Consider the following 27,599-nt stretch of genomic DNA (forward strand, 5'->3'; position numbering starts at 1 on the left):
TGTTGGATCAAAAAGGGAATTAATTATATTGCGACAATTTCAAATCATCAGAAATAACGACCGATGGAATATTGTTAGACTTAATTAGGCGAAGAGTTGCTTCTTACCTATACTTCCGTTATATATAGCGCTGGTACAAAGTGCAGCGCCGTTGACGGCTTTTTCTTCCGTTAGTACTTCCAGTGGAGTGCGAGAATAGAGATATCGAGCCAACTCTGTATGCCCATTGTAAATAGCCTGAAAAGCTGGAATATCTGAACTCGAATCTTCAATGCTGACCAAGTTGTTGTTCTTTCCAAGCAAGCATGCAGTCATCCTGTAGTTTCCCGCATTAATTGCTTGAACCAGAGCTGTGTTGCCAAACTTATCTGGTATTGCCAAGTCTTCCACCGACATTACATCCACTAACTTCTCCACTATAAGCTCATGCCCAGCTTCAACAGCAAGGTAAAGAGCCGTCTGGCCTAAATCAGTGATTTTTGCACCCGGTTGGCCCTTAAGGAACTCCTCTGTAGCATTCCAATCACCACGTTTCAGAGCCTCTCTTAAGTCCTTATACTGACCATAGTCAACGTTCCCATTTTGGCCACTGCCTGCAAATTAAAGTTTTTTGAGGGCACTCTAACATCAACATGGCAACTATATATATATATGGGATGTTCTTTCCTTTGGATTTTAAATTTCAGAATTAACTCAATATGTAAAGGTCGGTAGAATTAGTACAGACAAAAAGCGTATCACCTCCTTAAAACTTCTTTATAACATTGGAAACTTGGAAGGAAAAATCTTATTAAAAAGCAAAATTTTATTAAATGACTTCATATCTCCCTCTTGTGTGTGTTCGTGTATATTTATTATCTATGCACCGTCAGCAATGTACGGGATTTTTTACATAGTTATCATATCACACCAAATGATAGTTAAATTGAAAAATCATGTAAGAGATGTTGGGAGTAAATCCCCCTCAAAATCGGGATCAGAACCCTATTCCAAGTCGAGTCGGGGTTGTTAGAATATATTCTGAATGGGAAATGCTAGGCATACACCCAACTCCCCACTCCCAAATCCCTACACCCTAATGTGGCAATGCCACATCAGATTTTTTTTATTCGTTTTCTTCCTCGTCCACAACCCCCTCTCACTCTATCTCCATCTCCGGCACTCTCTCTCTCCCCTCTCGCCGGAAATCAGATTTTTTTTTCCCGGTTTCTTCCTCGCCTACATCCCCCTCTTCCTCTCCTTACTTCTTTTTCTTTTCCTCTTCCTCTTCGTTTTCTATTTTTCTCTTCTTCCTCCCAGTTTCTCCTGATTCTTCTCCCTTCACTTTCTTGTTCTTCCTTTCTCGGTGAAACAGAGAGAGTGAGAGATTGAGAGGGAGATTAACAGAGAGAGATCGAGAGGGAGAGGGAGAGAGATACACGGAGAGAGACGGGAAGAGAGACCTGGAGAGGGAGAGATCAGTCCCCGTGAGTGAACCCGTGAGGCTGGAGGACCGAACAGAGGGACCCGATCCTTCCGGGGGTCTGGTCAACGGTGGGTCGTCGGAGGGCGCGTATTCCGGATACTTTCGTGGAGGATTTTCCTGGTGAGAACAGAGGCGGTTTTCGGCTGAATTTTTCGGTGGATTTTTCTGTATTGAGCGGAAATTCCCCTATGTAAGTGATTCTTGTAATTTCTATTTGATTTATTGTTGATTTCCTTGGTTTACCCAGTTGCCATGATTCACGTTTGAATGGGTTTTTGGTGGGTTCGGTTAGATGGTGATCTAGCCGCGTGTGTGTGGTGTTTGCCCGTGTCCCTTGTTTCGGCCGGTTGTGCGTAGAGATGTTGGGTCTTCTATTTTGGCCGATTGTATTGGTGACTGTAGCTCGAGATCTGGACGGCCGGCGAGAAGAGAGAGAGAATGTCGGAGACGAAGATTTCTTGGGGATGGGTGTGCCGACGCTGAGAAGAGGAAAAGAAAAAGAGTAATGTTTCTTACACAATTTTTGTACAACTTTTACACAACTCTAACAACTTTCTTTTAAAATCAGCCATTGAATATTTAGGACCCACATGTTGAAAAACAAATCCAATGGTTGATCATAACAAAAAGTAGTTAGAGTTGTGCAAAAGCTGTGTGAGAGTTGTGTAAGAAACATTACTCAAAGAAAAATACTGATGAAAAAGAAGAAGAGAAGCAAGGGAGTGTCGACGCTGAGAAGAGAAGAATGGGTGTAAGGGGAAATCTGATGTGGCTGTTGCCACGTCAGGGTGTAAAAAGATGGGAGCAAGGGATGGGTGTAAGTGTAGCATTCCCCATTTTGAATATATTCTAGCATTTACCATATTTGTTTGATTTATCGGATTTGATTTAATCTGTATATTAATTAGTACCGACAAAAAGTGTATCACCAGCTTAAAACTTCTTTTACAACATAGGAAACTTGGAAGAATGGGGTCATCCCCGAAGATATGGAGGAAGCCCTAAGAAAAAACAAGAAGGCATGTAGCTACCTTAGTGGTAAGGGAAAAATCCTAAGGCAAATCCAAAGAGACAGCCTTGCAAAGAAAACAAGGATGAAAGAAAACTCTAAGGCAAATCTAGGGAGAAAACCCTGCAGAGAAAACAAGGAAATGAGACAACCCTCGATTTTCAGGTAACTCTCACTTTTCCGATAACCCTCGGTTTTCAAGTTATAGGGAGAAAACCATAAAAAAAAACGAGAAGGCATAGGAGGTCGAATTTAACCCTCTGGTTTGCACGTTTCAAGTTTTCAGAAACTACAAAGGTATCACACATTTCCGAAAGACATTCTCAACAGAATTTACTAAGGAGCATCACCCCCAAAATTTGAAGGCAGAGGGGTAGGTCGATATTCAACAGGATAGAAAGACATGTCTCGGGTGTGATCACACGCTCGGTATCCCCAAGAAGTGAAGCAGTTGAACTCGAGACTTTTAAGGGTCGAGCTAAAGATTGTTCAAACCTCGAAAGAAGTAAATGCTCGAATTTTCTGAGACACAAAATTTTCATTATCCGAAAATGTCTCGGATAAAGGAATTGGGGAGTAACTATTGAGAATAAATCCCACTTATAATCAAGATCAGAACCTTACTTCCAGTCGAATTGGGGGGGGGGGGGGGGGGGGGGGGGGGGTATGAGTGACAATCTAGGTCTAATTATGACTCCTTAAAAAATCTGGTCAACAGTCCTACTTGAATGAGAATAGGACTCACAGGCCAAATCAAGTTCCATGGTATAAATGATAGATTGACTCCACCACTTCGCATATAAATAGGCCATACCCCATGTATAAATGACAGATTGATTATTTTATACATTGAACATACAATGATCGTGGGCGCATCAAGAACACCAAAAAATATGTAGTTCACACTGTACTGAAAACTGTTCTAACAAGACTAATTTTGGTTACATAGTTTACTATACCTTATAATAAAACGAATAAGAATTGATCGACCTAATGATTTTTCTAAATAATAAAATCGACCAATTGAACTAGAATAAATAACTCCTGTCCCTCTCCCTCGTTTGGAAAAGAAAAGAAAAAATACTAGATTAAATAATAGAATTGGAAAAGAATAAATAATAGTCATTGTGAACCAAAACTTTGAAAGATAAAAGGAACTATCATTTGGTGACAAGACCTTCTTCAATAAGATATTTATACTTTTTTAAATTTATGTGAGGGGAGGACTAGCTCATAGCCACCACTATTTTATTTTTTTAATTATATTTTTTTAATTAACTATGTTTCATCATTTAAGTTATCTGACATTGAACTATGCCAATTAATTCAAAAATAAGTTGACGAATGGACATTTTTAAAACTAAGGGAAAATTTAAAATTTTAATTATCATAATTGAAAATTTGATGACAGAATTGAAATCACAAGAAAACTTGCCGATTATTTTGAGCATTTGCACAGTTTAGTGAGAGAGAGGGGAGACCTGAGTCAGCATCTGTAGGCACGCCATATTTTTCAGCCAACGTATCCCAAGCGATTTTTGCAGAATTAATCTGAATAATCTTAGAAAATGTGTCTGGTCTGCATGAAATTTGGATTACATGTAAGGCCACGAAATTCTTCTTACTCCAAGCCTTAAAGGCAGCTTCATCATCTTCTTGCCTTGGAGGTTCGGTGGTTTCTTCAATTATCTCCCAAAGATCATGGACCATCAAATAGGTTTTTATTTGAACACTCCAATCCACATAATTATCTTTCTTAAGAACTCGAAGAAACTTTTTTGCTAATGTATCCCAAGCAATTTTTGCAGAACTAATCCGAATAATATTAGAAAATGTGTCTGGTCCGCATGAAATTTGGATGACATTTAAGGCAGTGGAATTCTTCATACTCCAAGCCTTAGAAGCAGCCTCATCATCACTTGGAGGTCCGGTGGTTCCTTCAATTAAGTCCCAAAGATCGTTTGCCATCAAATAGGTTTTTACCCGAACAGTCCAAGCCACGTAATTATCTTTGTCAAGAACTTGAAGAGCAGCTGCAGTCAAGCCACCCTTTATCTCCATGTTTAATCTGTGAGTATATCCAAATAGAGTTAGGAGCATAAATTAAAGACAATAAAAGTAATAATATGAATTCCTAGACGAACTTTTCTAATCTTCTTGCATACCATTAACTGACGTTTAATTATTTGCTATTTCTTATTTTTTCCCCGATTAATAAAATATTTGTTGGAAAAAACCAACAACCGAAACACATGGTTACTCAAAGATATCTGTATGGGCGAAAGCTGAAAAAAGAAAAGTCAGCTGCTTCTCAATGACCGAAATAAAGGTTTACAAATAAATAAAGAGCTTTTCTATTCGGTAACTAAATCAAATGAAGAGCACAAGATTCACAACAACGCGAACTGGAATGAGAAGTCCTGCTTGTGAACACTGCATTATCTTGTTTCTTCTAATTTTAAATTGTTTGATGCAATGGAGTTATGAGTCCATAACAATATGAGAGCTTCTACGCATGCGCAATGCATCCGTCGCTCTTCAGTCTTTTTTCCACGTGTTATTTATTTTTTTTTTTTATAACAAAAAAAGCAATCAAAACGCAGGTGTCTCACTTTCCATTTTTAAAATTTTCCTCATTTCTCTTTCTCAAATCTCCCCCTCTCCACTGTGCCCTCCCCCCCCCCCCCCCCCCCCCCCCCCCCCCCCCCCCCCCCCCCCCCCCGACTGGATCATCGACTCCCTTGCCGACGCCGGAGCCCTTGCCAACGCCGCTCGCTCTCTCTATCGGAGTCCCTCGAAACCAGCAGACCGGCCCACCGGCCGGAAATCCGAATCCGACGCCCTTGCCAACGAACGCCGACGCCGCTCGCTCTCCCATCCGACACCCAGCTCTCTCTCCGTCGGACCCAGCACAGACCAGCCGCCTAGGTCTGACGCCGACGTCGAACCCAGCAGACCGGCCCACCATATATATATATATATATATATATATATATATTCTTTCTTTATCGATTAAAAATATAAGAAGTAAATTTGGTTTTTTCAATGGTCAAAACGAGGATAATTTTGGAAGAATTTGATTCAAATATGATTTTTCCTTCCATTCTAACTGTCAACCCTAACAGAGTGGCTTAATTGTAACAAAATGATAGTTTGAGGTATCTAAGTGTCATATTTGCAGTTCATGTTGGTAAATAAAAAATGACAGTTGGTTAAAGGGGGGCAAAGTATATTTATCCCATAAATAAAGGTAGGCTTGGGTCAAAATAATCAAGCGGAGCGATTTGATCAACACAAATTTTCAACAAACTAGTTTGTAGGAAACTCATACAACCAGCATCTAAAAGTGACATGTGTCCTTTAAGCTATTAAAAACGCATGTGAGATCAAACACATACAATTAAAACAACATGTGCTTTTCACATGCAAGGAACACCTGTCAATATTAGAAATTGGTTTGTATCAAATCAGATTGTATGAAATTTTTGTCAAATGGATTTTGCAAGTTGAAAGTTAGCTTGCTTTGTGCATTCTAGTATGGTCGGGGGAGATGATAACCGCAAAAAAGAGTGTCTATGGTAAAGGTTTTTGAGTGGTTTTGTTTTTTTAAGTAATAAGAAGTAATTGATGTGATATAAGTATAAAGAAGTTTTAAATTTTTTTTATGGAAAAGTGAAAAGTTTTGTTTTGTAATAGAGTTTTTTTTTTTTTTTTAATAGTAATAAAAAGTCATTTATATAATATAAAAAGTTAAAAAAAATTGAAATGTTTTAATATTGACTTTTTAAGAAAAAATTGATGGTAAGGAAAGGAGTTTGACAAACAGCCCTATGTGTCACCTCGCTCAATCCTAAAGTGCTTTGCTTTATGCAGTGGAATTGAAAATACTGTATACTGCTTCCTCAAAAAGTAACAACAACAATAAGAAGAAGAAATTGGTATTTTGTTTTTTTTGGTTTCACAAGGTGGAATCCACTTTGCAAGAGAGGGTGATAAGAACACAATCATCATAGCGTTAAAGTAGAACAACCAAAAAAATAATTGATGCATAAGTGGATCTTTAACTAAATAGCATGAAGCTTGCACCAAAAAATAAAAACCAAAAAAGAAAAAAGAAAAAGAATACTCCACTCTCTGACCAGTCCTAAAATCAACGAGAGGTACAGTTTAAAAACTGATAATATTGAATATTCATGGTATGACTTGGTTTGTAGTGATGGAAATCCTCCTTTGAGGAGAGGATTTACAAAATGCAAGAGATAGACCTAGGTTGTTAAAAGGGCAGGATTTGTTTTGGGTCCAAGGACGAGATTGGGTTCAAACAACATAATTTAGGAGAGTTAGGCTTTAAGGTTGTAATTTGCCTTACATTAATTCGATTAAATACTACCTTTTCTCTCTAATGCTTTTAATTTGACATATGTGATTTTGTAAATCCGCTACGTTGCCGTCCCTAGCCTTAATATGAGAAAGGAGTTTATTATTTTACTCCAACAAAAAAAAAAATGAAAGGAGTTTAGTATATATTTGTAGGAAATTTTTTACCCATTTATTTTGTATTAAATCCTAACAAATAGGGGAAAAAAAAAAATCCTAAACTACCCATTTATTTTTCCCAGTTTTTTACTAAAGAAAAAAAGAGTATAATTGTAATTTAAGCGTAATTTGGTAATAGTCATTTTACCTTTTGGCCGTTTAATAAATTGTAAATTTTGTAAATTTCAAGGCATACTTAATTAGAAAGTAAGAATTATTAGATAAAACATTTCAATTAGAGAAAACCTTTAATTCGGACAATCTGTAAAACATTATTTTTACAGCCTTTAATAAGAATTTGACACCCTCATTTGGACAAAGGTGGATGGAGCCACACCTCGAACTTCCTCCCTTTCTTGTTTCAATTTAACAAAAAATTTCACCTATCTCTTTGAATTTTTTGTTAAATTCTCTTTAAATTCCCTAAGAACATCTATTTTTTTTTTTTTTTCAAAAAGAAAAATAAAAAAAGAGAAACAAGGGAAGTAGATGCTAATGTGTACATATTCAAAGTATGTACGATGAAACAACTCTAGCATTGTACGTGCGACGAAGTTGCTCATTCGATCATTCATTGTTTATAAAATTCAAATTGCTTGTTTTATCTCGATAGAGAAATGTTTAGTTTTATTGTTTAGTTCATGTCTTCTCCTTATAAGAGATGTGCAAATTTACTATTGAATTTGTGGGACCACATGTGAGTTCAACAGAGTTAATGGCTAATTTGAAAAAAAGATGTGTAGGAGAATGACGCTAAACACATTTGATATTGAAATACGGTTTATGAATACTTGTATTAATAAACTTAATTGAATAGTTTTAATTTAAATATTTCGTAGTATATACATCTACAATCTTTTCATAGGATCCAATAATTGTTGGCCGAGTATTAATTAAATGGAATTGAAGTTTAACCGTGACATTCCCACTCTTAAAGGAGTCGGACAGTTAGACTAAAACATGTTCATTTTAACAAACCATATAATGAGACAATCACATCCTTCATGAGAAAACCTCACAACAACTATATATATTATTGGATCCAGAATTCAGGGCATGCAACTACAGAACTCTTTCATGAAAACATAGCATTTCTCTTTATACAAAATGCATAGAGGAAAATTGATGCGAAAATGAAGCAGTTACTTACAGGTTTAGACGACGGACAGTCTTCCCAAAGCGAAGCTTGTAAGTCAGTCCTACTTTGCAATACTGGTTTTTAGTAGACAAACTTCAATATTTAAAGAAATGGTGAGATATATGTATATCCACGACCCCAGTGCCTTGGTGGACGCAACAAATATGCCAAACAACAAAAATAACCAAAAAAAAAAATTCTACTTTAAGAAGACTTGGTTGTGACCAAGCTGGCATGCACCAATCCACGTTGTAGCAGTACGTTGAGACTTGAGAGTCTTGTTTTGTAGAAAATTTTTACTTTGTCATTACTAAGAGCAACTTGCTCACATGCAGTTATTCAATAGACTAAAATAGATTAAATGTGCTTAATTTCAATTCTCTCTAATTCTTTATATATTAATTCTTGGAACGCAAAAATTTTTGTATGAAAAAGTAAAACGTTTTGTAGAGTTTTTCTTTTCTTCATAGTAATAAAAAATAATTGATTGAATATAAAAAATTAAAAAAAAAATGAAATGTTTTGACATTGACTTTTTAAGAGAAAATTGAGGCCAAGGGAAGGAGTTTGCCAAACAGCCCTGTCTCACCTCACTCAATCCTCTGAAGTACTTTGCTTTATGGTGTGGAATTGAAAATAATGTATACCGCTTCCTCGAAAAGTAAGAACAACAATGAGAAGAAGAAATTGGTTTTTGTCACATGGCTACATGCATAAGTGGATGACGTGGCAAATAATGGGTTTTCAGTAATGTGGGCTTTATTAGATAGTTATAACTGAATGGGCTGAATCTAGCTGTCAAAGCTAGTGGGCTGTTCACTTGGGCCTAGCTGGCACCCAGTGGGTTATTCTATAAATAGTCCAATCTATCTTGTAATTGGTGTCCAGAAAATATCTAGTGAATTGTATTCTCAAAGATAACAGCTGGCTTAGCAATTAGCTCTAGATTCTAGTCAGTAATGGCATCTCTAGCTTAGCATCTAGTTCTAGTTACTGTAATGGTGTAACCGAGATATTCCAGTATAAATACAAGCAGATTCTCTCGTTCAATTTCATCAATTCATCCGCATTTCTTACATAATCAGTCTCAAACCCCTAAATCAGTAATCAGTGTGTTACAGTTTTTTGTTTTTGTACCCATTGGTTTCACAAGGTGGAATCCATTTTGCAAGAGAGGGTGATATGAACACAATCATCATAGCGTTTAGAACAACCCAAAATCTAGGATTTTAGTGAAAAATAAAAAAAAATTAAGAAAAAATACTTCACTCTTTTACAGGTTCTAAAATCACCATGATATAGTTTAAAACCTGATAATATTGAATATTCATGGGATGACTTGGTTTGTAATGATGGAAATCCTACGACGAGGAGAGGGTTTACAAGGGAAGTGGATGCGCTAATGTGTACACATTCAAAGTATGAACGATGAAACAACTCTAGCATTGTATGTGCGACGAAGTTGCTCATTCGATCATTCATTGCTTATAACATTCAAATTGCTTGTTTTATTTCGATAGAAAAATATTTAGTTTTATTCTTTTATTCAGCTTCATATAAAAGATATGCAAATCCGATATTCCATTTGTGAAACCACATATGGGTTGAACAGAGTTTTATGACTGATTTATAAAAGAGATGCGTAAGAAAATGACACTAAACACATTTGATATCGATATAAGTTTGAGCATACTTGTAATAATAAACTTAATTGAATAGTTTTAATTTAAATACTTTGTAGTATATACTACTACAATCTTTTCATAGGATCCAATAATTGTTGGCCGAGTAATCTTTAAATGGAATTGAAGTTTAACCGTGACATTCCCACTCTTAAAGCAGTCAACCAATTGGACTAAAACATGATCATTTTAACAAAACATTTAATGAGACAATCACATCCTTCATGAGAAAACCTCACAACAACTATATATATTATTGGATCGAGCATCCAAGGCATGCAACTACAGAACTCTTTCATGAAAACATAGCATTTCTCTTTATACAAAATGCAAAGGGAAACATTGATGCAAAAATGAAGCAGTTACTTACAGGTTTAGACGACGCGCGGACTGTCTTCCCAAACCGAAGCTCGTAAGTTCCACTTTGCAATCTGGTTTTTAATAGGCAAACTTCAATATTTAAAGAAATGGTGAGATATATCTATATCCACGGCGCCAGTGCCGCGCCTTGGTGGACGCAACACATGCCACCGACTACAACAACAACTAAAATTTCTATTTTAACAAGACTTGGTCGTGACCAAGCTGGCACCAAGGCACGTTGTAGCAATTGAAAGTCTTGTTAAGAGCAGACTTGAGCGAACCACGGCATGCAAAGTTTTTGCAAAGTTTTATGCTTTGTGATGTAAGAGTTTTATGCTTGTGATCTTTAATTAATGAAATACTCAGATCTTTCGTTCAAAATAAAAAAGTTATAGCTTTTACAATTATTTTTTAAAGTTTAAAAATTCTCAATTTAATGTATTAAATTTACAAAATTTACGGTCTCACCTCCATTAGAATTTTGTATTAAATCCTAGCAAATAGGTGAAAAATTTCTAAACTACCCATTTATTTTCCCCAATTTTTTATTTTTTTTTTAAAAAAAAGTATAATTGTAATTTAAAAGTAATCTGGTAATAATCATTTACCCTTTAAACGTTTAATAAATTGTAAATTTTGTAAATTCCAAGGCATAATTAATAAGAATTAGTAGATAAAGCATTTCAATTATTATCTTCGTGCTCAGTAAAAGATCATGACAACCTCGTAAAGAAAAAAACAACATTAAGAAGGATATATATGTTATTCAGATATCCCGTTTCTTCGTCTCAAACTCACTCACTGCCAGATTCGATGCAAACAAATAAATGCAAACGCAAAACATAAGATAACTACTTACAGTGATAGACGGGCTATCGTCTTCCAAAACCACGGCTCCTAAAGCTCACCGGTGTAGACCAACTTGAAGAAACGACTGGGTAAGAAGCTCGCCTAAGTAAAGGTTTCCTCAAATTCAGCCGTGTATGTTACTGAAGAAACAGTTGTGCACTATATGTAAAGCATTTAATTGAATTAATTAATTTTTGTCGGTTGTTGGACAAATTAGAAAATGATGGAGTGGATTGAGAGTGACATAAAGAAGGAGAACGATGGGTTGTTAAAGTGGGGTTCTCAAAATTAATAAAAAATAATATTTAATTAAAATTGATAAATATTTTAAAATTTTAATGTAAGAAGCTTTTTAAGTGATTAATAAAATAATAAAAGTAGATTGTTTTGTTAAATTTTAGAAAAAATTTAGAGAGCTTGCTAAAAATGTTTTAAGAGCATTCCCAACTTTTTTATAAGTGTTTTGTTTTCTAAATTTTAAGAAAAAGTTCAAAAAAATCTTAAAAAGCCACCTACAACTTTTTTATATTCTTCTATTTCTTGTGAATGCTCCTGTGTAATTCAATGCATTAACAAGTATAGTAACTTTTCCATTTTTTTATTATATTCATAAAAAGAGTTATTTCTCCATTTACATAAATAATCATCATGAAAAAAAAAATATAAAGAAAGAGTAAATAAATACTATTTAATTGATATAAAAAAAAAATAAAAAAAAATAAAAAACTATTATGAGATGTTTTTTTATAAGAAATAAAAAATAATTGTGTTCTTTGTATTAAATGAAAATAGTTGAGAAGTTGCTGCCTCGTCATTATTAAGCGCAAGTTTCTGTTACTCCTCCCATGAGTCCCATCATCATTTTCTCTTTCTTCCATGATTCTTTTGTCTTGTTGCTTTTCATCGTTGTACGTCTATCCTTATCCTTTTTTGACTTATGATGGCGAAGTGTAAACTCTCTTAACGTTTCAGTGAGATTAAGTGACGCAGCAGAGGGCTATAACTGGAGCTGGTGGGAAGAAAAGGAAGAAAGAAAAACAACCAACGTCTCGTTGGAAGAGGAATCCCACCTCAAGAGTAAACACAGCAATTCGTATTCATCATATTCTGCCTCCATTCCAATACAGTAGGTTATTAAATACTGAAAACCCTACCTTATTATGCCTATAATCAAGCTACCCAAATCTGCTGACTTATGGAAACTTCCTTATTAACAGAGGTTTGCTATCCACGCCTGCTATTACGCCAGCAATTACATAGAGATTTGCTGTTTTATTGCTTAACAAAAATAAAAATATCCCATAGAATAAAATATCCCAAAAAAAGGAAGTAATCATCTGCTCCAACGGTTGCTGACGCCGTCAATTTCCCCCCACCGGACAAGCATTCGACTCCGACGAATGACGAGCTTGATAAAACTCATAGAGGTCAGGGTTCAAACGCTGCACTTCTTCAGCCTGTAACCAGCAACAGTCGGATGGTGGCCGGTTCTTCCACTTGACTAGGAATTTCTGGTACCCCCCGCGGCGAGTCGACACAATTTGGTCATCAAGAATTTCTGCAATTTCGTCCCGTGGTTTGATGGAGGGAGGGAGAGAGACAGGTGGAGTGGGAGTAGCACTATCCACAGGTCCATGAAAGGGAGTGAGATCGGCAATATTGAAGATGGGGCTGAATGTGAGATTAGAAGGGAGATCAATAAGATAGGCATTATCTCCCAATCGTTTGAGAACCTTGAAGGGGCCGGCTCGGCGCGAGTGGAGCTTGTGGAGGGAGCCTTTGGAGAAACGTTCGGGACGAAGATTAATTAGCACCAAGTCCTCGGGCTGAAACTCAACAACTCGTCTATGAGCATCGACGCGGGCCTTGTAACTTTCGTTGCTTAGTGCAATTTTCTTCCGGACTTCGTCATGTATTTCATGTATATGGCGCAGAAAATCTGCAGCACCTTCACTGACCCGAGGGGGTAGTGGCAGGGGGACCAAGTCCACTGGTGTGCGGGGCTGAAGTCCAGTAACTATTTCAAATGGGGAACGTCCGGTGCTGCGGTTGACGGAATTGTTATAGGCAAATTCAGCTTGAGGAAGAAGGAGGTCCCATGAGGTAGTGTGATCAGTTACTAGGCAGCGAAGGAGATTGCCCAAGCTGCGATTGACGACTTCCGTTTGACCGTCCGTTTGTGGGTGGTAAGCACTGGAAAACTGGAGCTTTGTCCCCAACTTAGCCCATAACGTCTTCCAAAAGTAACTGACGAACTTCACATCGCGGTCGGACACAATAGTGGCTGGTAGGCCATGTAGGCGGACCACCTCAGTGAAGAAGAGTGACGCAATACGAGATGCGTCAAAAGTGCGGGAGCAAGCTAGGAAGTGCGCCATCTTAGAGAACCGGTCGACCACCACAAAAATGGAGTCATGTCCACGCAAGGTACGGGGGAGGCCGAGTACGAAGTCCATGCTCACGTCTGTCCATGGCTCCTTAGGAATAGGCAGAGGTGTATATAACCCAGAGTTTTGCCTTTGACCCTTAGCCAATTGGCAAACCCGACAGCGCTGGATCACCATGGCGATGTCTTTTTTTAAACCGGGCCAAAAGAAACGGTCTTCTACAAGGCTGATGGTTTTGTCTCGACCGAAATGGCCTGCCAGGCCACCTTCATGCAGCTCCTGAATGACAAACTCACGGATAGATGTTTTGGGAAGACACAGCTTGTTCTTGAAGAAAAGGTAACCATCCTGGACAGTGTAGTGCGGGTGATTAGGAGATGGGCCATTGAGTATGGCTGCATGGACAAACCCAAAGTCAGGGTCATTTGGGTATCAGTGCTTAAGTTCTTCAAATCCAGTGACCTTCACAGTGAGTGAGGTCAACACGTGGGCTCGGCGACTGAGTGCATCTGCTACCCGATTCTCACTACCTGCCTTGTGTTTTAGCACAAATGTAAATTGTTGTAAATAGTCCACCCACCGAGCATGCCGGGCGTTCAACTTCTTTTGGGACTGGATGTGCCGTAAAGAGTCATGGTCGGTGTATAACACGAATTCCCGGTGTATGAGATAGTGCCGCCAATACTTCAGAGATTGTATAATGGCATACAACTCTAAATCATAGGCGGGGTAACGTCGCCGGGTCTCATTAAGTTTTTCACTGAAATACGCAATAGGGTGGCGTTGTTGGCTGAGAACACCCCCAATGCCCACGTGTGATGCATCACAGGCTACCTCAAATGGTTGTGCAAAGTCTGGGAGCTTGAGGACTGGAGTCTCTGTTAGCTTGCTCTTGATCACCTCAAATGCTTGCTGGGCGGCAGGGGACCACAAAAAAGACCCAACTTTGGTGCATTCGGTGATGGGCGCCATGATTGCACTGAAATCTTTTATAAATCTGCGGTAGAAGGAAGCTAGTCAATGGAAGCTACGAACATCATGCACATTAGTTGGACTGGGCCAATCCGTGATGGCTTGGATCTTGGATGAGTCCACTGAAATCCCCTGCGCAGAAATGATAAAGCCCAAAAACAAAACAGAGTCTTGTGCAAACGTGCACTTTTTAAGGTTGATGAAGAGGCTCTCAAACCTTAAAACCTCCATCACTTGTCGAATATGCTGTAGGTGCTCTGAAAAATTACGGCTGAATATGAGAATGTCGTCGAAGTAGACGACTACGAATTTGTCAATGAAGGGCCGTAAGAGTTGGGTCATGACTCGCATGAAGGTACTTGGGGCATTGGTGAGGCCGAAGGGCATGACCAGCCATTCGAATAGCCCTGCCCGGGTTTTGAACGCCGTCTTCCACTCGTCACCGGGCCGAATGCGAATTTGATGATATCCACTCCGGAGGTCAATTTTTGAAAAAATCTGTGAACCATACAAGACATCCAACATGTCATCTAAACGGGGAATAGGGAAACGATATTTTACCGTGATCTTGTTGATAGCTCGGCTATCAACACACATTCGCCAACTACCATCTTTTTTTGGTGTAAGCAATGCTGGGACAGCGCACGGGCTTAGGCTCTCACGGATGAAGCCTTTATCTAGTAGCTCCTGAATTTGGCGTTGCATTTCACGGTGCTCTTCGGGACTCATCCTGTAGGCCGGCAGATTAGGCAATGATGCTCCAGGGATCAAGTCAATGGCATGCTGTATGTCTCTCATGGGAGGAAGAGATTGAGGAAGCTCTTCAGGAACTAGGTCTGCAAATTCACTCAGGATGGTCTGAATTTCTGTCGGCCAGGACCTTGATGGTACTTCGGTAACTGGTTTTGCAACTAAGGCAAACACCATTCTTCATTCTTGACAGGCCAAAGAGAATTGCCGCATAGACAATACTCGGCTTTCTTCTGCCGATGTCTGGAAATCTTGGATCTTCATGGGTTTTAATGTTACCTTTCGACCTTTACAAAAGAATGTGTAAGTGTTGGCAAACCCATCATACATCACTCGCCGATCATACAGCCAGGGCCGGCCCAATAACACGTGACAAGCGTGCATTGGGATTACATCACACCACAATGTATCCTCATACACCCTACCCAATGAAAATGAAAGAGAACAGCGATGTTTTACCGGTATGGAAGTGTTGTCCACCCAACTGAGTTTGTATGGCTGTGGATGCTTTTCTATTGGCAGTTGCAGCTTGTGTACGGCTTCCTTGGAGATGATATTCATACCACTTCCATTATCAATGATGAGGTTCAGTGCCCGTCCTTTGTGTTCAACTCGGGTGTGGAAAATATTATTTCGGAGCCAATCTTCGCCCTCCGGCTCCTGGTTCTTCTGTCCAGCCAAAACTCGTCGTATAACACACAATGGTAAATTGGAACATTCCAATACTTCCTCAGTTGCCTCAGCATCATGATCTTCTTGCATGGCTGCGGTTGAGGGAAGCGCTTCGGGTTCAGTCTGAGGCTCCATTTCTTCACAAATCATGGTAAATTTCTGATCCCTTGTGGGGCAAACCACTGCGTAGTGGCCCCTGCCTCCGCACCTGTAGCATTCTTCTTTTCCCCTTTCTGGTCGATTGTTCACCACTGCCTTCCCCTTCCTATCATCGCGTTCCACCACGTTACGATCGGTCTGGGTGCCCACCTTGCTGGAAAAACGTTCCTGTCCGCCCGAATTTGTCCGTGTGATTATTGATCCGCGGGGAGGGAGATTTCCCCAACCTTGGAACGTACGGCGTGTAAGGATGCTATGTTGCTGCTCTACCCGTAACGCCAATTGGTAAGCTTCTTCCACACTGACAAGTCGAACCGTGAGGAGCTCTCTCCTAATTTCTTCACGTAAACCTGCCTTGTACCGAGCAATAGTTTGGCGGTCCGTTTCGGACACACGGCTGCGGATTGATAATTCATGAAATTTGTTAGTGAACTCATCCACAGATAAGTTCCCTTGCCTCAGTAACAACAATTCTTCGAACAGGGCCTCTTCATAGTCAATTGGTAGGTACTTTTCTTGAAGTTTCAGCTTCATCTCCTCCCAATCAGTGATGGGTGGTTGTCGAAGCCGGTGAAGGTGTTCTTCCACACTCTGCCACCAGACTCGGGCTTGCCCTTTCAACTTCATCTTCACGAACCGAACCTGCCTCGTCGGAGCTAATCCGAACCAGTCAAAATAATCATCTAATGAAGTTAACCAATCTTGGAAAGCATAAGGGTCTAGCTTCCCATGGAAATCGGGTACCTCAATGCGAACTCGTTTCGTCGCCTCGTCCACTCTGTTAGTATAATTATCAACGTAGGGGTTTTCCTCCTCTCGGTGGTACTGTGGCCTCATGTTGGTGTGATAACGTGGGGCATACTCAGATTCGTGGAACGCTGTGGTGAAAGCCTGTCGAGCGACGAGACAAGAATAAATATGTCATTTAGTTTTAATTAAATTATTAGTTTTTGTTTGTAATTTAATAATGGAGTTGGCCCACAACTAGTCATGTTAGTTTAAGTTATTTGTCATTTTAAAAGTGGGCTCGGCCCTTAGCCCAAAGTCAGTCATATTAGGGTTAGGGTTAAAGTGTCTATTTAAGCGTAATGTTCTCTTGTAATAAGACAGATTATGATATTATGAAAAACAGTTTTGTTCCCTTGAGGTGTGACTCCTCTCTTCTTTCTTGGTGGTGAGACGCTGCTAAGGCCAGTGAGACGCTGGTTTGTTCTATCATCTTCGTTAATTTGGTGAGACTCTAAATTAACGTAGATTTATTTTTATTTTATGTTCTTTTGTTATTCCTGCTGCGTCAATTTTGGTATCAGAGCATAAAATACCAAAATTGACGCAGCAGGAATAACAAAAGAACATAAAATAAAAATAAATCTACGTTAATTTAGAGTCTCACCAAATTAACGAAGATGATAGAACAAACCAGCGTCTCACTGGCCTTAGCAGCGTCTCACCACCAAGAAAGAAGAGAGGAGTCACACCTCAAGGGAACAAAACTGTTTTTCATAATATCATAATCTCCTTATTACAAGAGAACATTAGGCTTAAATAGACACTCTAAACCTAACCCTAATGTGACCGACTTTGGGCCAAAGGCCAAGCCCACTTTTAAAATGACAAATAACTTAAACTTAAATGACTAACTGCGGGCCAATCCCATTATTGAATTACAAACAAAAACTAATAATTTAATTAAACTAAATGACATATTTATTCTTGTCTCGTCCTGCATCATTCTCCCCTTCTTTGAAAAGAACTCGTCCTCAAGTTTAGAAGGTGAAACACGAGTTGGAGATTTTCAAACCAAAGAAGACGCACAAACACAATAGATAAATCGAATCTCACGATCTTCCTATTGTGACTACAACAGAGTCTCACCATTGTAGGTTGTCATGCTTCAGATCTAGTACTCTTGATACTCGGTTGCTTCGTGTACTCATAAGACGATGAAATACGAGCTAGAGATTTTCAAACCAAAGAAGAATAACAAAAACAATAGATAAATCGAGTCTCACGATCTTTCTATTGTAACCACAACAGAGTCTCACCATTGTAGGCTATCATTCTTCAGATCTACTACTCTTTATGCTCAGTTACTTTGCATACTCATAAGGCCCAATTGCAAGACACAAAAAAAACTAAGAAAGTTAGCAAAACATATATATATATAATTTTTTTTTCTTTTTCCTCTTTTCTTTTTTTCTCTCTTTTTTTTCCTTTTTTTTTTTCTCTCTCTCTTCTTCTTTTTTCTTTTTTTTTTTCCTCTCTCTCTTCTTTTTTTTTTTTTTTTTTTTTTTTTTTTTTTTTTTTTTTTACCTAGACTCAGGAAACAAACTCTATTTTCTTCTCTTTTTGAACCAAACACAAGAAAGCTTGTCTTCTCCCCTTTTCCATAAGCCAAACAAAATAGAACTTTCTTGAATCTTCATGTGGGTAGCGCAGACTAAGGACATCTCGAAGGGATTTTTTTTTTTTTTTTTTTCTTTGCAGCAGATCGTCAATTGTTTGAGAAAACAATTAATTTTGTGCTCTGATACCAAAATTGACGCAGCAGAGGGCTATAACTGGAGCTGGTGGGAAGAAAAGGAAGAAAGAAAAACAACCAACGTCTCGTTGGAAGAGGAATCCCACCTCAAGAGTAAACACAGCAATTCGTATTCATCATATTCTGCCTCCATTCCAATACAGTAGGTTATTAAATACTGAAAACCCTACCTTATTATGCCTATAATCAAGCTACCCAAATCTGCTGACTTATGGAAACTTCCTTATTAACAGAGGTTTGCTGTCCACGCCTGCTATTACGCCAGCAATTACATAGAGATTTGCTGTTTTATTGCTTAACAAAAATAAAAATATCCCATAGAATAAAATATCCCAAAAAAAGGAAGTAATCATCTGCTCCAACGGTTGCTGACGCCGTCATTAAGCGTATTTATAATGTGTATTTTTTGGTAAAGACTGTTCTCTTCAATTTTTTTTAGTAGTTAGAAGTCATTCATATGATACAAGTAAAAGGAATTTCTATGTAAAAATAAAAATAAAAATAAAATTATATTGTAGTGAATTTTTTATTTAAATAATAATAATAAAATATTTATATAATATAAAAAATAAAAAAAAGTTAAAATTTTTTAAGTTCATATTTTTTTTTTATTTTTTTTTTGAGAAAATGAAAATATAGGAAGAGAATGGGATATATAAAGAATCAATTAAAGCATTCACAATATCTTTTTTCTGATTTTTCTTAAATTTTAAGAATAAAATTATTTTTTACTTTCATATTCAAATATACTTCACGATAGTTTTCAGTAAATCTTTCTATATTAATTAAATATTATTTCTTTACAAATATAAGTTTCTACCTACCCTCACAATTTTTAAAAAAATTCAACACAACCTCTAATAAAAGTTATAGAGATGAGAGATGAAAGAGGAATGAAAAATATTTTGTATTAAAATAATGAATAAGAAAGTTCTTTTGAGAATTACATATTTAGTAGAACTATACCATTCTCAATACTTAAAGAATCAATAAAATATATGTTGTTGGTGGTTTTTTGTATTTTTTTTTTTTTTTTTAACATTTTTCCTATATGTATTAAAAGAAATGGGCTATTAAAAAGCTGTTGTGAACAAAGATAACTTTACAAAAATTAACATGCGAGAACGAATTTAGTAAATATGTCAGCTTTTTCCCTCATTGCTCCAAATAAACCAAAGCAGCAAAGTAATTTTGAAGCCACTTTTTACGAACCGGTTCAAACACGTGGTGAGCCATTTACAAATTATTAGGTTTTTTTTTTTTTTTTTTTTTCTTATTCAAATATGGAAAAAGGGGGAAAATGGAATATTACAAATGAAGATTTTTATCACTCCTTAACCTGATAGAGAAAATAAAAGGTGAAATAATGAAAATGCTTCCAAATATTAGGTGAGAAGCGGCTAATCTAGTTACAAGGTGTGCATTAATATTAGCACATATAAATGTTTTAAAAGCACTCCAAACATTTTTGGAGAGCAATTGAACGAGAGTGTCAGAAATAACCAGTGTAGAAATCCAATATAAGAAGAGTAAAGGATCCTGAAGGCCAAAATAGTAAAGAGAGAATCTCCTTCAATAATCAAAGGTGAGCAACCCATAGAGACAGCCATCCAAAAGGCCAATCAGGCTGCATGGGCTTCACTCATCAAGGCATCTATGGGAGGTAGTTTCAAAGTATTAACTGTTAGAAAATTTTTCAAAGTGATCACGGAGAAACACGTATTTTTTTAATTGCATGTACTTTTAAGATATCGTTTTTTAAATTATAAATGTTTGTTTGAGTGCATTAATTGTTTTTCAAAAACAAATTCTATTAGTATTCGTAATTTTTTAAAAACAAATTAGATTTTATCGAATTTTTTCTAATTTTATCTCAAAAAATCAAACCATCCAAATTTGTTTTCAATTTTATTTTACTTCAAAATTCGTACAATAAATTATAGTTAGAATTTAAATTTTAAAAATTCGAACACACAAACAATGAGCGTCCAACAAATAATGGGTAGTCTTTTTATAATTTAATTTTTTTTTCTTGAGCATGCGCTTTGCGGTGAATAATTTATGGTCGCCTGGTGCCATGTTGAAAATTCTCCTTGCCTGCATCCCTAAACATGGGCGGAAGCCGCAGAACCGAAACTGCCTCTAGTATGTTTGACATTTATCGCTTAAACTCTCTTTTAACTTCTATAGCTTTTGGTTGCGTAAAACATTCAATTTTATGGACTATTCATTATTTTATTATTTTTTGTTAGTTTCCTGCGTCTTTCCCTTCTTCTCTTTCCCTCTCCCCCCATGTTCACTCCACACCCATGCTCCATGCCAACTTTTTTATTTTAATCAAGGTATTCCACAATACCTATAGCTATGATGTATCTCGTTTGCTGGACAATTGGCCCATACAAAGTGGTAGTCGAACCTTCCGAACATAGTAACCAACCACTACAAAAATCGCTGCAGTTTGACACGTGTCTACAGTACCCGTTACTGTAGACACGCGTCAAATTTGACACGTGTCACAAGTGACACGTGTCAAATTGTGCAAGCGTCACAAATGGACACGCGTATGAAATACACGTGTCCAATTGGACACGTGTATTTTATACGCGTGTCCATTTGGACACGAGTATAAAATACTCGTGTCAAACTGGACACGTGTCTTATTACACGTGTCCATTTGGACACGAGTATAAAATACTCTTGTCGAACTGGACACGTGTAATAAGACACGTGTCCAGTTTGACACGAGTATTTTATACTCGTGTCCAAATGGACACGTGTATTAAGACACGTGTCCAATTGGACACGTGTATTTCATACGCGTGTCCACTTGCACACGTGTATTTTTACACGTGGCAAATTGGTATTTTTTGCCAAAATAAACATTAAAAAAAAAATCAGTGTTGTATTAATTTTTTAAAATTAAAAAAAAAAATTAAACTCATTATCTTATTAATGATACAAATCTTTGAAAATACGGTGTACATAACTTATACACATAAAATTAAGTTTGAAAAGTATATGCTATATGTAAATTTTATATTTGAAATTTATACTTTTTAGGTTCTTTATTTATATGTATATAGTATACTATATTGTACTATATACATAATTAACCAAATTTGGTGCTATATATCTAATTAAACCAAATAGTTCAAATTAGGGTTCAGTTTTGTACACCATCTACGTTTAGAAACAAAAAAAAAAAAAAAATTTAAACATAACAAAGTTAAAAAACCTATAATTAATACTATATATATAGATATGCATGCATGTAAACGGTTTAGAAATTATATACAGTAACCTTTTTATTTATGGCTATATATAGTAAATGCAATTATTTTTAGAATTCTGCGCTACATAATGAATTAAATACTTATAGTTTAGTCCCTCATATAGTACATATATACATTTAGGGTTTATGGCTATATATAGTACATACCCTTAGGGTTAGGGTTTATAGCTATATATAGTATATACACTTAGGGCTAGGGTTTATACCTATATATAGTATATATACTTAGGATTATGGTTTATCGATATATATAGTATACACTTACGGTTTGGGTTTTAGGGTTTATAGGTATATATAATATATACACTTAGGGCTATGAATTATAATTTAATTGATTTTACGTTTAATGAATAATAATGTCAATATATTTTTCACGTTTCATTATTGTACACTTTTAAATATATATATATATATATATATTAAATCATGAGCAGTTCAAAATTAAATAAAACCGATATATATAGTATATACACTTAAACTTATGATTTATAGCTATATATAGTATACATACTTAGGGTTAGGGTTTATCGCTATATATAGTATATACACTTAGAGTTAGGGTTTATAGCTATATATAGTATATACTTAGGGTTAAGGTTTATCGCTATATATAGTATATACACTTAGGGTTAGGGTTTTATGTTGTATATGTATATATAATATATACACTTAAAGCTATCATAAACTTAAACCCTAAACCCTAAGAAAGTCAAACCCTAAACTCTAAACCCTAATCCTATATCCTTAAAAAAAAAAAAAATAAATAAAAAAAATCCTACAATTTCTAAAACCAAACCCTAACCTTAAACCATAACGAACCCTAAACCCTAAACCCTAAGAAAAAAAAAAACCTACACTTTCTAAAAAAAGAAACCCTAACACTAAAAACTAAAATCCTAACCTTAAACCCTAAACCATAAACCCTTAAACAAAAATATCCTAGACTTTCTAAAAAAAAAATTCCTAACACTAAAAACAAAAATCCTAACCTTAAACCCTAAACCCTAAGAAACTAAAACCCTAAACCCTAACAATTTTTTACGTTGTTAAATTATATATATATAATTATTATTTTTTAATTACATACAATTTCTACAATGGGGGACGTGTATTTTAATTACACGTCTCCCGCGCGCCGCCATTTTAAAATTCAAAATAATATATAGTACATATACTTAGGGTTAGGGTAGTATAGTATATATACTTATACTTAGTGTCATGATTTAAATTTAGGGTTTATATTTAGTTTTAATTTATAGTTTATGTTTTAGTTTTAGGTCTTAGGGTTTAGCAATGTGTACATGCAGTACATGCAGTGCATACACGTTATGGGTTGCATGGGTTTATATAAAATATATATAATATATTAAATATATATATATATATATAATATATTAAAAAAATAAAAAAAATGACATTTGGAGACGTGTATTTACATACACGTCCCCAATTGGGCACGTGTACTACGTACACGTGTCCAATTGATTGGCCAGGTACTGCGCGAGAATTCTCCCGCGCGCCACCTGGCCAATCTTAGGATATAATTTAGCTTTATATATTATATTTAAATTATATATTATTCAAATTATATACTTTTTTAAATATATTTTAAATTTTAAATTTTATATTTAATTTATATAAAAGAAATGGGTAGCTTCCAAAGGAAGCTACCCATTTCTTACGTAAATCTCTCTCTCTCTGACTCTATCTCTCTCTCTCTCTCTCTCTCTCTCTCTCTCTCTCTCTCTCTCTCCGTCGAGCTCTGGCCGGCGACAGCCCATTCCGGTGCTCTCTGCCGGCGACCCTCCCTCTCTCTCGCTCTCCCTAGCTCTCTCACCTCCCGTTCCGGCCAGTACTGTCCGGTACCGGCTCTCTCTCTCTCTCTCTCTCTCTAGCTCTCTCTCTCTCTCAGCTCTCGCCACTGTCCCCCGCCCACCACAGCCCTCGCGTCCGTTCAAGGTATTCCCTCCACTTCCTCTCACTCTCACTCATCTTCTCAATCTCTCTCTCTCTCTCTCTCTCTCTCGGTTTACAGTGCATATCTGTTCTAACATTTTCAGCTTTAATTTTTTTTTTTTTTTTTTTTCTGTCAAAAATTCCAGGTACACGTACAAGCTTGCACTACAAAAATCACTGTGAGTTATTTTTATTTTTGTTTTGAATTTTTTGCTATAAGTTTGTATATTTTATTAATTTTTTTTGTGATATTTGTCTAATTTTTTTCATTGTCTAGTTTGTGGAAATATGGAATATATACTTGTAGATTTTTTATTACTGATTTTTTATTACTGAATCATTGTCTAGTTGGTGGAAATATGGAAAATATGGAATATGGAAATATGGAATTTATTGGTGATTATATTTAATTTTTTTTTAAAAAAAAACTCTTGATGTGAGGATATTTGAGATATATTTTAGTGTGCTACTATGGATTTAATGTGCTATTGTGAATTTTGGTATTTTTATGAAGTGGCAAAAAGAAAAAATATCCGCTATCATTTTAATTTTATAAAAATATGATCGTGAGCAATAATGGCAAAGTAAAATTAAAATACAAAATTATAATCAACATATTGTGCTATGAATATATATAAATTGTGGGGAAAATAAATTGTGCTACTAATATATATAAATTGTGGTATTTTCGGGAAAAAAAAAAAACAAAAAAACAAATATTCCACTGTCCACCATTTACAATCATATTCGTAAAAAAAACCTTAAAACAAACGTCATAAATCATCAATTGCGACGAATTTGTTTTTTATCTTCCATTTTTAACGTTAACTATTCATGTGAAGAGACTACAGATTTATAAGAAGAATTTGGTATCTTCGGATAAAAAAACTCAAAAAAAAAAAAACTAAAATTTCTCTCATATGCATATATAAACTTTATATCCTAAATCATAACCATAAAACCAACACAATAATAAACCCTTAAATAAACTTTGAATCCTATACGTTCTAAAAAAAAACCCTTACCCTAAACCCTAAACCCTAAGCCCTAAAAAAAAATCCTACACTTTCTAAAAAAAACCTAAACTGCTAAACCCTAAACCCTAACAAACCCTAAACTCTTATAAAAAGAATAAAATAAAACCCTAAACCCTTTAAAAAAAAATAAAAACTTACTACACTTTCGAAAAAAAAAACGAAAACCCTAAACCCTAATCCTAAATCCTTACAAAAAAAGATTCCTACACTTTCTTAAAAAAAACTCTTAACCCTAAACCCTAAACCGTAACAAACCTTAAACCCTAAAACCCTAAACCCTAAACCCTAATCGCTTTAAACCAAAATAAAACCCTAAATCGTAAACCCTAAACCCTTAAAAAAAAAAAAATTTACCTAAAACCCTAAACCCTAAACCCTTAAAAAATTAAAACCTAAAACCCTAAACCCTAACCCTAGACCCTAGACCCTAACAAACCCTAAACCCTAAACCCTAAAAAAAAAAAAAAACCTAAAACCCTAAACCCTAGACCCTAACAAACCCTAAACCCTAAACCATAAACCCTAAAACCCTAAACCCCAAACCCTAATCGCTTAAAAAAAAAAAACCCTAAATCCTAAACCCTAAACCCTTGAAAAAAAAAAATTTACCTAAAACCCTAAACCCTAATCGCTTAAAAAAAAAAACCTAAAACCCTAAACCCTAGACCCTAACAAACCCTAAACCCTAAACCATAAACCCTAAAACCCTAAACCCTAAACCCTAATCGCTTAAAAAAAAAAAACCCTAAATCCTAAACCCTAAACCCTTGAAAATTTTTTTTTTACCTACAACCCTAAACCCTAATCGCTTAAAAAAAAAAAACCTAAAACCCTAAACCCTAACCCTAGACCCTAACAAACCCTAACTGTAAACTCTAAACCCTAAACCCTAAACCCTAAACCCTAAACCCTAACAAACCCTAAATCCTAAACCCTAAACCCTAAAAAAAAAATAACCTACACTTTCTAAAAAAAATACCCTAACCCTAAACCCTAAAAAAAAATCCTACACTTTCTAGGAAAAAAACCCTAACCCTAAACCTTAAACCCTAACTCCTAAACCCTAAACCTTAAAAAAAAAAATAACCTACACTTTCTAAAAAAATACCCTAACCCTAAACCGAAAAAAAAAAATTCCTACACTTTCTAGGAAAAAAACCCTAACCCTAAACCTTAAACCCTAACACTAAACCCTTAAAAATAAAAAAAACAAAATCCTACACTTTTAAAGAAACAAATAAAACCTAACCCTAAACCCTAACAAACCCTAACCCTAAACCCTTTAAAAGAATAAAAAAAATAAAAACACTTACACTTTCTAAAAAAAAACTAAAACCCTACATAAAATAATCCTACACTTTCAAAACAAAAAATACCCTAAACCCTAACAAACCATAACCCTAACCCTAAACCCTTAAAAATAAAAAATGAAATAATCCTACACTTTCTAAAAAATAAAACCCTAATTAGGGTTATAACCCTAAACCCTAACCCTAAACCCTTTTAAAAAAAAAATAAAACAATTTCTTACACTTTATAAAAAAAAAAACAAAACTCCTAAACTCTAACCATAAACCCTTTAAAAGGGAAATAAATTCGTACACCCCATGTTGCGTGACATGCACTATATTTGTACATGTTTATACTGTAAGTCGTATGATTTGTCTTGTCCTCTTAACCCTATACAGATAAACATGGACAAGTCTTGGATGTCAACACCTAGGGGTACGACACGGTATAACGATGGGTGTAGGGCGTTTGTGGCATTTGCCGTTAGTAATTGTACGGCCGGCGATGGAAAAATTTACTGCCCATGCAAGTATTGTCGAAATAACCAGCGTCACACTCCTGAGTACGTTCTTGCCCACCTGACTGGAGGTCGGGGGATGAATCCGGGATACAATTTGTGGTATATGCACGGTGAGACTACGACTGGTTCCGCTATTCCTGGTCAGTGTTCGAGTCATCACAGTGGCACAGAGGCCGCTGACCGTAGCACTGAACATGGTGATCATGTCACAGAACATGAGGGTGTCGCCGTGGAACAGGATGATAACATGCACGCCATGTTGCGTGACGCCTTCGGCGTGCACGATGTTCCTGAAGGGGTCAGTACTTTTCCGCAACAAGTTGATGAAGATACCTCGTGCGGGGACGCATTGAAGTACCAAGAGCTGTTAAAGACTGCCGAGAAGCCCCTTCACCCTGGTACGAAGCACAGTAAATTGAGTGCTACTGTACACATGTACAACTTGAAGTGCGTTGGAGGTATTAGTAACAAGATATTTTCAGACATTCTCGAATTCATCAATCAGTTGTTGCCTCCTTGCGATGAGGCATTGCCAGATAACACGTATGAGGTAAAAAAGTTCCTAAGTGGCATGGGTCTGGGGTATGAGAAGATTCCGGCGTGCCGTAATGACTGTATGTTATTCTGGAAAGACAATAAAGAATTAGATTCATGTACCGTATGTGGAGAGTCTAAGTGGAGGGCTGATACACATGTAGATGATGATGGTGAGATCATATCAGCGAGAAAAAAACGCCCGGTGAAGATCTTGAGGTGGTTTCCACTCATCCCACGGTTGCAGAGGTTATTCATGTCTGAGCATACTGCGCCCTATATGAGATGGCATGCAGAAGGCCGCACTAGGGATGGCGTATTGAGGCACCCGGCCGACGGTGAGGCATGGAGATCGTTTGACATTTTACACCCAGATTTTATGGCAGAGAGTAGGAACGTCCGGCTTGGTTTGACAGCAGATGGATTTAATCCATTTGGGAACATGA

At 36.4% G+C, this 27,599-nt stretch overlaps 1 protein-coding gene and 1 long non-coding RNA gene across 2 annotated transcripts; one reads left to right on the plus strand and one right to left on the minus strand.

Annotated features, from left to right (window-relative positions):
- Positions 1–84: 84 nt before the first annotated feature.
- On the minus strand, positions 85–11,171 carry LOC133879002 (uncharacterized). The gene is made up of 5 exons (XM_062317557.1): positions 11,053–11,171; positions 10,201–10,261; positions 8,161–8,241; positions 3,956–4,542; positions 85–593 (listed from the first exon to the last, which is right to left on the minus strand). Exons 4-5 carry the CDS (start codon positions 4,533–4,535, stop codon positions 85–87), a joined length of 1,089 nt encoding a protein of 362 aa, XP_062173541.1. The 5' UTR covers positions 4,536–4,542; positions 8,161–8,241; positions 10,201–10,261; positions 11,053–11,171.
- Positions 11,172–23,668: 12,497 nt separating this feature from the next.
- Positions 23,669–26,846, plus strand: LOC133879409 (uncharacterized). The gene is made up of 3 exons (XR_009902072.1): positions 23,669–23,775; positions 23,919–23,951; positions 26,498–26,846. It is a non-coding gene; the product is annotated as an uncharacterized LOC133879409 (long non-coding RNA).
- Positions 26,847–27,599: the final 753 nt, after the last annotated feature.

Source organism: Alnus glutinosa, chromosome 10, assembly GCF_958979055.1.
Source record: "Alnus glutinosa chromosome 10, dhAlnGlut1.1, whole genome shotgun sequence".
Taxonomy (NCBI): domain Eukaryota; kingdom Viridiplantae; phylum Streptophyta; class Magnoliopsida; order Fagales; family Betulaceae; genus Alnus; species Alnus glutinosa.